At 37.6% G+C, this 11,691-nt stretch overlaps 1 protein-coding gene across 7 annotated transcripts in view; it reads right to left on the bottom strand.

Annotated features, from left to right (window-relative positions):
* GHR (growth hormone receptor) overlaps window positions 1–11,691 on the bottom strand; it is a 148,843-nt gene that overhangs the window by 10,375 nt on the left and 126,777 nt on the right. For all 7 annotated transcript variants that reach the window (XM_057364728.1, XM_057364724.1, XM_057364727.1 and 4 more), the window contains 3 exons: window positions 3,932–4,061; window positions 1,566–1,726; window positions 310–488 (listed from right to left, as the gene is read on the bottom strand). In XM_057364728.1, coding sequence (XP_057220711.1) covers window positions 310–488; window positions 1,566–1,726; window positions 3,932–4,061 — 470 coding nt within the window. The remainder of the gene's footprint in view (window positions 1–309; window positions 489–1,565; window positions 1,727–3,931; window positions 4,062–11,691) is intronic.

The raw sequence follows: 11,691 nt of genomic DNA, 5'->3' as shown, positions 1-11,691 counted from the left end.
CCTCCCCTCCTTCCTTCCAACAAAAACATCTTATCCTTGACAAAACTTTGCATACTTTCTAATCTAACATAGGTGTTTCTGCTTTTTTTTAAATTATCTTGCCTGCCAACTATCTTGACACAAAAAGTTACAATAGAAAATGTCAGAAAAAAAATGTAGGCATATTGTTTGGGAATTAAGGTATGATCTAATTAGCAACATCTAATTAACATATTACAAATATGTTTTTCATTGTGGTACAAAAGTGTTGGGGGCAGAACAAGCCTGCACTKTGCTATGACTATTGTATAACAAATACTTGTTCCATACCTCCTTCCATTTTGTCTCATTAACTTCTTTGTACTGCAATTCATACTCCAGAGTAATCCATCCCTTCCGAACATCTGCTGTTGGTGGTGGATCCCATCTTACCTGGATATCCCCATGGATCCCAGTCTGACTAGTATTTAGCAGAGTCCAGTTAAGGTGGACAGGGGGATCAGGTAGCACTGTTTAGACAGAGTATTTGGAATAAAACAGCCAGTGAAATGATCATTCTTACTACATACTGATAAATGACTGCAGAACTTAAAACTGTATTAACTATGTATTTTCTGATCAAAAGCTAACATATTGCAATGACAAAGTCATTCCAAGTGTGGTAGCAAGAAGGCACCCTGCCACTGGCAGTAGACATGCTCTGCACAAATCTCACCCAAGCAATGATAAAGCAGATTAAGAATGTATTCCCTACTGAAGCGTATTTCTGCATAGCAGATTATAAAACTCTAAATAGAAWCATTTATCCATCAAAATTTAAATCTAAAATTCTGACTAGAAATAAAAAAATACAATTGCATTCTTAAATGAGAATAATAAATTATTTCCATAGAAAGACAAATATTTATCACCAATACRGAAGTACATTGAAAAACTATGGCATCTGAAAAACTAATCTAAATTTGCTCAGATGAATAAAAGAGAGCAGGGGTATTCTAGTCACCTATAGGAATAAATTATCTGCATATGCAGTTAATGGTGGTACACTACAACTCTGAAGAAGCAATAACATCTGTAAAGTCCCAGGCTGCCGCAATTCATATTGCCATAAAWATAAATCTAGCTTAGAAATACTAAAAATACTGATCCTTTAGATTACAGTTGATCCAGAAATAAAAYAGCGCTGTGCTTGCAGAGCTTTGCAGAATCAAGGTTTTAATACCATCCTTGCTGGACAAGGAGATGTAGCATCCATTAGAAAGGACTCAAAGTGACAGCAAAGACCAGCTCATTTGAGCATGCACACATTTGAGAGTCCACTGGTATTTAGAAAAGGAAACCATATATTTGCTTTTAACCCTTTAGCTGGTATTTAGAAAAGGAAATCACATATTTGCTTTTATCCCTTTAGCTTTCTTCCAATCAAGGCAATATTTTCTGGTGTGTATCACATTACAGGTGTTACAAAATCAAATCACTTCCAATATATCRTATTTTTTAGATACTAACTTTTCTGAGAGGCAAATTTAAATACAGTCTGAGTAATACAAAAGCTTACAGAGGTAAGATGTGTAATGGAAGCATACCTATTTCATCAACACTGAAACATTTTTTATCAAATACTTCATTTTCACTGGCAAGCTGAACACAGTATGGTGTCCAAACAGAGGTGTAGGATGCGTTGAAATAACAGCTGTTTTGTCCTGAAGTGATATAATCAGGGCATTCTTTCCAGTCTTCCTCATTACTAGAATGACAACAAAAATGAAGTATTTGTGAGAGAGAGTTTTATAGATCTTACAAAATACAAATTACAGACGCTATGAGACACATTGCTGATCAGTTGCAACGCTTATGAAAGAGAGAAAAACATGTCAATATCGACGGTGATTTTAATGAAACCACTAGCCAAGCAACCTGCAAAAACCAGTTTAGATACTCATGTACTCTTAGTAGCAGTTCTGAGCTTTGGATGCACCTTCAAAAGCACTGATGGCTCACACTTGGGAAGGTGCCTGACTGTGGAGGCTGCAGGACACCCTGCACAAACCAGCCCAGGGCCATACGATGTAAAAGAGGAGAAACATGGTTCTGTGAGGGAGGAAGGGCTAGACTCCATGTGATACAAATCTTCTAAAACAGAAGTTTGGAATTACTAGCAAGAATCCTCTTTTATTTTTTCACAGTGACTTKGTTCAATAATTCATAAATGTTCTTTGTAAATAAAAGATTTGCAACAGGAAATATCACGTCCATTTCAGCTCCTAAAAAAAGACAAACCAGCCAAGTTACAGAGTGGCATGAACCTCAGACTGAAATCTGAGATAGAATCATTTTAAATATAACTAAGCTTAAACTGCTCAGTAGGTTCAGGAAGGTCTTCAGTTAGAGCAAAAATGGGAATGGCTAAATAGTAATACTCTGCTGGAAAAGTGACAGATGTAGTCAACATTTCTGAAGTCATATGAGTAAAAAACCCTCATAGCAAACAGACCTGCTGTTGCCTTTTTTTAATCTCAATGTTATCTCAGCACAACCATAAACTGAAAAATAACCTTTTCAAAAATTACAGTCCTGGTTTGTTAAAAATATGTACCATAAATGCCAATTTTTACTAAGAGGCACTGAAGCTGCACAGAGGGATGATTACATCAATTACACCAAGTGCAGCATTCAATACTGGAGTGAGTGCTTTAAAACTAAAAAACACAGACACTACATAAATTAGAGTAAGAAGCATTTCTGTCACTGGTCTTGTACCCAGCTGGTGCGACCAGATGCTGTTCTGAATGAAATGCTGTAACTCTGAGAGTCAGGACTTGATAAARGTGTACACAGTTAGATGCTGTGGCTTCTGTAAGCAGGAAAGTGGTTTGTATTACAGAATTCAGTCCTGAGCCTTAGCTGTTGATTGCACATTGAAACAGAAATATTTTTACCACATCTTTTATTGCAGTATTCTAATTTCTAGGACAAAGATATGCTCAATGTACATGGTACTTCTTCATTGTGGAATTTAATTAGTATTTAAAGTTTGTAACCTTATGGTACATGCTATTGACAGCTGTCAGCTAAACCTGTTTATTAAGTATAAAAGAGAGTGTCCTTCCCCATGGCAGAAGGGTAGGAAAATAGGSGAATCTTTAGGTCCCTCCTAACCCAAAYCATTCTGTGACTCTTTTATTCAACTGTTCTATGATTTCTGAGATGTGTCAGAAGAGTAACTAAGAAAGCCAGCCTTGCCATTAGGCTATGCAGAKGTATCATCATTCAGAAAGTGTCTGTAGATCAAAACGATTGAAACCCTGTTTATTAGAGGGAACTGTAATTCAYATCCTCCTGTTCCTGTGAACAAAAGGCCTATTTTCCTTAATAGCCATTACTGGTAATGTCTATGTCCTCTTTCAGGCTAATCATTGTAACAACCTGAAAATTAAAAAAGTGGAATGTGAATTGTAACTGAACAGGGCTCAATGAAACATTATCCCCTGTTATCAGAGCAGCTTTTTCCCTGGACCTGTMCATTCAGAGTTTATCAAATAGGAACTTTACAAAAATTTAATAAAAATTTGAAAGGGGCTATATCCGACCTCCACAGACACAGTGTCAGACTGTGGCTAGAAGGCTAGAAGTCAGACTGATAAAGAATAGACTGAAGTTGCCTATTAAAAAAATCCTTACCCAAGCTGCATAGTGTTCAGTTTTGGATTCTGAAACCTGGACCTAAATCTAGTAAGAATGTGTTCTTAATTATCTGCCAAATAATATTTGTTTCTGCAAATTGCTTAGTAATTACAAAAAAAATCTGGTCTTGAAGAAAATGTACTTAAAACATAGTTTTATACCCTTAAAAAGTTTGGCTCATATCACAGTAAAAAATTAGCAGTACCAAGCTAACAAGCACGGCAAAATAAATAACTTCACTCTCTTTTTCCGTTTCAGCTTTTATTACCTTTTCTTGTACAACAGCTGTATTATTCTTGGAGCAGTGAGGTTATAAAAATTTCCAGCAGTCCAATAACATGAAAATGTCTCCATTTCAGGTGATCTGCATTTGCTGATTTGTGGCCACTGCAAAAGGTCTGTCAGGAAAAAAAACAGGGGACAGAAGGATACACATTAAACAAATCCAAAACCCAGACCAACATGGTGTTAAAATGAAACTCAGCATTTTTAATGAATAATTAAAGTTTCTTCTGATGCYTTATGTACAACGAGGCAAGATTTAAATTTTTCTTATGTGCATATCTATCAGACTCACCACAGCTTGGCACGAACCCAGCTGAGATATTTCACAATGCCTGCCCATGACAGAACCCACCCTGAGCTGAGCTCAGGTTTGTGTGCACAATGCCATGTGGATATAAYCTTGTTCTGAGGCAGATAAGGGAACCTCTAAGCATGGGCTTGTTATGCCACATGCCACTTCTAAAATCCATAATTTCTATTCTTTGTCAAAACTGAAATGATGAAAGGTCATAAAATGACTGTTACAATAAGAGAGCTTCAGCAACCCTTGTGAGAAAAAAAAAAAAAAAGCAAAAGTTGCAGATATGATTCTGCTTTCAAAGTAAAGCCTTGACTTAACTTCTTCCTGATTATGAAGGGTCTAATTGCCAATGTTCCCTATTTGGGCTGGAAAGCTTTCAGAGGAAGAACAAATGCACACGTGTCTACTGCTCTTCACTGACCATCTGGGAAATACAATTTATTTAAGAGCATTTCTACAAAAGGCACTTGAGATGTAGATACTAGGTATTTGAGAGTGGTGAAATGATGCCTGAAAAGGGAATGATTTGCCGCTACTGGACCCTGCATGCAAAGTTCTTTGTGAATGCTTTTGCAGTTCCACAGCTGTGAATGTCAGAATTTCAGACAAGATTTCTTCCTCATAAGGAAGAAATGTTTTAGGATCAGAGTGGTGAAACACTGGAAGAGATAATCAAGACACGTAGGTGGTGCCCCACCCCTGGAAACATCCAAGACCAGGCTGGATGGGGCTCTGAGCAACCTGTTCAGGGTGAAGATGTCCTGGGTGATTGCAGGGGGGTTGGATTAGAGAATCTGTACAGAGATCCAAACCATTCTGTGATTCTGTGATAACACTTGATACAAGACATTTACCCTCAAAGTCAATACAGGTATTAAGATGTAGACATCCACAAGCACTATACACCTCCTCCTACACAAGAGGGTATCGTGGCCTTCCTTTATTTATGGCTCAGACAGACACAGCCACTCCATGCCTGAGCAATCCATATTTCTTGGGCTCAATGATTTAAGTTCTGTGCTTTACGTTACACACTGCCAAGCATCCACATCAGGCAGTAACTGATACATAAACATCGTGAATTCCTGTTTTGCTCACCCCATACAATTCTCCGATTTTACACTTTGGACAATGAACAAGGCCTGAGCATATGTGTGTAAATAATTTCATGAACTGTGTGGTTTAAACCTTTCTGTCCTCCATCCCCCACCTCCTCAAAGCTTAGAGAACTTACCCTGCCAACCTAGAATAACTGAAGTTTGACTGGAAAAATTTAAACAAAGTTGKTTTTTTTTAATTAGCCAGCATGTTCTTCTTCAGCCAACTTTAAGTAAGTTTTATTTTAAAAATTAAACAAATTTTGAAATGAATTGTTGCTGCAAATGGAAAAAAATTGCACTTTCWTTCATATATATAACAGCAAAACAAAGAAAAATATTTGTTTAAAAACAGAACAAAGAAAAATTAATTAATTTTCAGTCTTTACTTCAAAGACTTGAATAAAATTGCCTCAATTGCACAAAACCTATAATCAAGGAAACACTTACCTCTCCCTTCTTCTATAAACAGTGTGCAAGGAAGTACATGTTATGGCTTTTCCTGTTTCTATCYGCAGCTATATGCAAATATAGTTATTTTTACCACAACAGATGAAGAATTTGAGAAAATGACGTATTGGAAAATTCTCCTAAATTAGAATATTTCTGTGGATGTATTTGTAGCTCTATTTATATCTAGAACATACAATATTTAAAGACCACGCAGACCATGATCTTGTCTCCAGGAGTAAATTAACATAATGAAATTAATTGAATTGAATCAAACTTCACTTAGGATTATGAGAGGTCCATCAGAATCTCAGATACAGGCTCTACAATGTCTTAATAATGAATTCTCTGGAATTTACCAGCTCTATGGACATTTTCAGATGTAAAAACTTTTTTAGAAAAATGGATCGTAACACAACCAGAACGGCATAATTTATAGCAGAGAAGATCAACAGTGCAGAATACAGATTAAGACTTGTTCTCATATATCCTAACTTCAGAGAAATGTATCCCCAAGTCCCTCTTTTCCACTTCATCATGACAGGACTATTAATTCTTTCTCTCACAGATGTTCCTTCAAGAGACACAATAATTTTTGAACAGGGAGTATTTTTGTTTAGGATTCAGTAGATCTGGCTTATTAATTTATATGAATTTATATATTTTTATTTTATGACTATATGAAAGAAATATTATCTAATGATAAACATTTCCAGTTTTTGTGTCAAGTTTCCAAGCTTTCAAAACCACAGATTTTATGACYGACTGAAGAAAACTTTAACATATTGACTTGTGTAAGGCTTGGCATTCCTGGGGTAGAGCTCAGGAATTCCTTGTTTCCCACACAAGTCAATTATCAGAATTGTGCAGGACCCTGTGTGAGCTCCATATGAACAAACTGTCCCAGAATGTGATATCTGTAGGCAGCAGCTCAGCTGAATCCATTTAGGCATAAAGGCAGCAGGGTGTTGAAAGGCTGTCAAACCAAGATTTTAAATAGACTAGAAGAACAAAACAAAGAAGAGCAAAACAATGCATGGATGCACGTATGCTCTTTCCCTATCTAATGCAGTGAGTTCCAGTCAAACTGTCATTAAGGAAATCGCTTTATTCAATATAATGGCCTGACTAAATATGCCAATTCAACAGAAAAAACATGGAAAGTGTCACAAGGCTAATTCCTTTAGAGACTGAATTTCCTTATTTATTTTTTTTTCCTTCACCCTCCCCTTCCATAAAGTCCCTCTAATAAAATTTATCTTTAAAAGGAACTGGAAGTGTGGAAGAGTAAAGAACTGAAATGTATATATACTGGGGGGCAGCAAAGCTGATTATTATCAGAACTGGGGCAAGTCCTACTGCCACCAGACCTCTAGTAGTTCTGCAGGAGGAGTACACAAGTTGTATAGAAATATCTCACTTATTGGTGTGGGACTTGGTAGGTGAAATAATAATGAGGATATGACTGATCCATAAAAACAAAGCTAACTAAACAGAAAATGAAGAAAGGGACTGTACTTTTGTTGAACAAAATAAGGTGTTTCTGGTTGTGAATTTTAGAAAGTTCATGTAGAATTATCCATTATCAGAATTTACTGTACCTATCAAACCTACAGCAAAGTTAAATTTACAAAAGAATAACATGTTCCAATATGCAAATCAGTGATAAGATGAAACCTTGTGCTATCTCTTCATATAATCCACCCTCAAARCACACACAATGTCTCACTGCTAGAGTGCAGTAGAGAGGGGTGGAAATTGTAATATAAAGAAGGGAATTAATTACATTTAAAACTGAAAACAAGTATGAAGAGGTGGTGTGCTATTTCCTGTAGCTCAAATTTGTACATTGGCAGCAAATGCTCTATCAATTAGGTCCTGCTCCTGAATCCACCAAGCTCATCAAAGGCTGCATCTGGTTGATTTCTATGCTACCAGCAAATTCTAATTTGCTTAAATTGGGCAGCAAAATGAACCACATTTGGTGTCAGTGGGTGGTATTTTAAATAAGTGCAATCTAGGACTAATAAATTTCCACATGCCCTATACAGAGAGTGGGAGACACAGCACAGAGACACAACAATCAGGTCACTCCTCCATCAGGCTGTTTGCTAATCTGACCCAGTTTTTGCCCTAAGTAAAATCTGCCCATAAAAGGCCAACAAATTCTGGAACAATTTTTGGGGGAAAAGAAGAAAATTTATTTCATGCCAGTAATAAATTAGATCCTTTTGCATAAAATACTTGACAAGAAACAAAGCAAAGCTTARTAACTCTGACATGCTGTATCACAGTAAAGATGGAACGGAAATGCTGGGTAACAGAATATTTTGGCCATAGAGTAAGTCTAAATATTTTAATAGTTCATGATAAATTCAGGTGTTTTGCTTAGTATCATGAAAGTGGAATAAGTATTTACCTTTGCATTGAAGACTAATTTTGTGACTGTTACCTCAAAATACATTATGTAGACATCCCTGCGAAATCAGTAACTATTCAGGCTGTTCTTTCAGAAAAAAAACCAACAAAAACTTCTGTTTTTTGTTAAGTGAGACTGATGTAGCTAAAGTCATACAAGTCTGCAGAAGCAGAGCTTATTCCATAGCACAGAAGTCCAACGGCTGTGCTGATTTCCCACACTTTCTGTGCTATTAAGTGTCTACAGAACAGAAGTGAACRTGGCTCACTGATGTGGTCCATAAGGGTAGCCCACACAAACACAGTAAACGAAGTTTGGGACTGAGGGAAAACGCAATCATGCAGCWTTATGAGAGAGTCCAGGGAGGAGTGAGGATGTGGACATGTGTCATGCTCCATGGTATTTTGCATGTGCTTTCCAAATCATGCCCTCCCATGTGCAGTGGAGGAATCAAGTGATTCCTTACAGGTACAGCCCTGTCTGCTGGCCTGCCTTCATATACAGCAAATAAAGAGAAGCAAAGCCAAAGGTTATGGCATTTGTAAATGAAAGGCAGTTAATGGAACAAACCCATTTCCAATTTTCTCTTACTTGTTTACATAGTTGTAATTTAGATTGAAATGACATTCTGGAGAAACTATGTACAAAAATAATAATGTGTAATGCTCTTATCCACTACAGCCATTGCTGGAGTTGTTCAGTATTGGCTACCATTGTGTGGTAAGGCATATGAGAAAACAYGGAAGCACAAATGAGGTCCCATGGGAAAACAGAATGTGCAATAAGCAAACACCATGAGAGGTCTTCCATGACCTTCTCAGTGCAAACAAACTCTACTGATAAAAATTTTCAACATCTTCTTTCTCCTGCCTATGTACATGCAATTTCTAGTCTGAAGCCCAGTTCAAAGTTAACAGATGCCCACCATACAGTATTGTAAAACCACAATGCTCTGCTGAGGGGCTGTTCTTGCTGAGATGTGGTCCCTCTGAAAATACGAGGGATGGATGCTCTGAACCAGCCCCAGAAAAACAAGTTTTACAGAAAGACAAGCTAAAGCTTAACCCAGCATTTCCAACGCAGGCTCCAACACCTTCCCAAAATCTAAGAAAAAAGTACTCAGAGGACATCGGGAGAAAGACTGTCAGGTGTGAACCCAGGTTAAGAACTGCAGCTTTACAAAACGTAATAAAAAGCCACTCCAGGGCACATCTTAATGGTCCTGCCCAAATGTTGCAAGTTACTTTCCTTGTTTTAACATTATCTCCCTTCCTTTAAACAAGAATCAGTGTGAAGGGGCACTTTGGCAGCACTGCAGTGACTACTGGCACTGGATAAGGGTAGCCAAGTCTTGGTGTGATCAGGGGACAAGGGGTGACCAAGCCTTGAGCCCTCGAGCCTGGTGGAGGTGGCTGGGGCATGGGCACACCTTGCAAAACCAGGCAGCAGCAAATATCTGTGAGGGGTGTTAGGAAGGCAAACAGCACAAGTGCCAGCCTGAGAACAATACAGGGAGTGTTTTAACAAAGGAAGAGCCACAGCACACCAAACAGCTGCAGTGGGAGTAGACAAACAGAGCCAAAACAGGGAGCAAAAGAAAAAGGAGGACAGAGACACAAGTGAAAAGAAGGATGAGAAAATGATGTGTTTGGAAAGAAAAGCACAAGAGGGCATAAGTGGGTATGAGAGGAGGGCAGGGAAGGGCAGCAAAAGAGTTGAGGTAACGGCAAAAAAAGCGTAATATTGACAAACTGCCAATGAAATGTGAGAGCTGATGCAAGCCTGCAGTCACTGTTAAAACAGCAAGACAAAACCTTCTGTGGATGGCACATGCATATCCCGAGAGCGCAGAGAAGAAACTGCATGCACCTGGGATCACCCAGAAGAGATACTAAAATAAGAGACTGGAGGAGAAACCAGGTGACTGTAAGGGCACTGTGAAAAGGGACAGCAAGCACTGATGCAGCAACCTCTTTTTAAGGACAACTGCAGAATAAGACACAGCACAACAGAAAAACTGAGGTCTTCCCCACAAATTTAACAAGTGTCAAACATTAGGTCTAATATAATYAGGGCTCTATGAAAGCAGGGCCATGAGTTTGCCAGGTTTTATTCACAGTAAAGGTGCAGCTGTGCATTGTCAGTTAACAGTGACATTGTATCACAAACTCTATGGGTAAGATGACAGTGACATTATGTCCCAAACATCATCAAAACAGTGCTGGTTATGCACAAATGCGTCCTGATGTTTCTTGTTGTTTATTTCCCATCCACACCCCGGTTACATTTGAATGAAGTAATACACAGAGATATCAGTCCTCAATCTGGCCTTGCTCTTGACATTCAGTCCTTTTAATTCACACCACTTTTGGGAGACCAGAGTCAATCTTTAAATTCTTGTACTTTCCATTGTTAAACTTTCAAATTACTTCTGACTTCTGCAGATTTTAACTAATTTTCAAAATAATGGCTGCCTGATATATGCRCAATGTCACTTTCATACATGACAGAAAAATCCTGTCTCATACTCTACAGAGATTTTCCACATTCTCCATTTGAAATCTGAAGTAGCAAAATTTCTTTTTTATTCAAGTGATGTTAGTGAAGTAAAAATGATAGTTCTAACCACAGAACAATTATTTGAATGTCTTTGAAGGGTATTCCCAAAAGGCAGCAACAATTTGTTCTTCAGTCCAGAGGGAAGTTCCCTCTTACAATAACCACATAGCAATAAAAAAAAAACCTACTGAGATAAAAAAAATATAGAGGCTGCTACTACAAGGATCATTTATTACCCTCATCTGGAGTGAAACTCCACAGGACTTAAGTGACCCATTTCCTAAGAAGTGCTGGTACAAAAACTATTTTAAGCAGCCAAGGTCAGGTGCACTCAATAGRAGTTGAGTTCTCAAAGCAATCCAAGTACTTACTTCTGTATTCTGTGACAATGACGACTGAAAACATTTTGAAGACTGAAAGTCCTAGTGATTCTTCACAATTTTTCATGATGACAACAACTCAGTTTCATTTTTAGACAGACTGTGATGTACAYAGGGACTTACATAGTATTTTCACTCTTTTTGCACTTTTAGACCATAATACTTTCTTTAGGCTCCCAAAGARGATGGAATTGAATATTTTAGAAAATTCTCTCATGCCATGTTTCTCCTGTGCTCTTTAAAGTRTCTGTTTTATTACTGTAGCCAGGATGTTTACTCATGCCATAATTCAGAGCTTTATTATTGCAGTGAATCATGAACTAAGAGTTTCCAGCTTTAAAGAGGAACCAGTGAAATTGAAAAATCAAACCAGAGAAGAATAGAAGTATTGTTTTCTACTTCTTTTATYCTCAAACTTAACAAGAACATGAGTTTTTGCAGTTTTGCAGTGTTTTTGTAAGAACATAATTTCTAGTGGGTTTCAAAAGGAAAATCACTGTGACAACAGTTCTGTCTCCCCTTAAGCATAATTCTAGT

The sequence above is a fragment of the Malurus melanocephalus genome, unplaced genomic scaffold, assembly GCF_030028575.1.
Source record: "Malurus melanocephalus ecotype Western Australia unplaced genomic scaffold, MMel_1.1 scaffold_41, whole genome shotgun sequence".
NCBI classification, from domain to species: Eukaryota; Metazoa; Chordata; class Aves; order Passeriformes; family Maluridae; genus Malurus; species Malurus melanocephalus.
The sequence above is the reverse complement of the archived record's forward strand: the minus strand, read 5'-3'. Positions and strand labels throughout refer to the sequence as shown.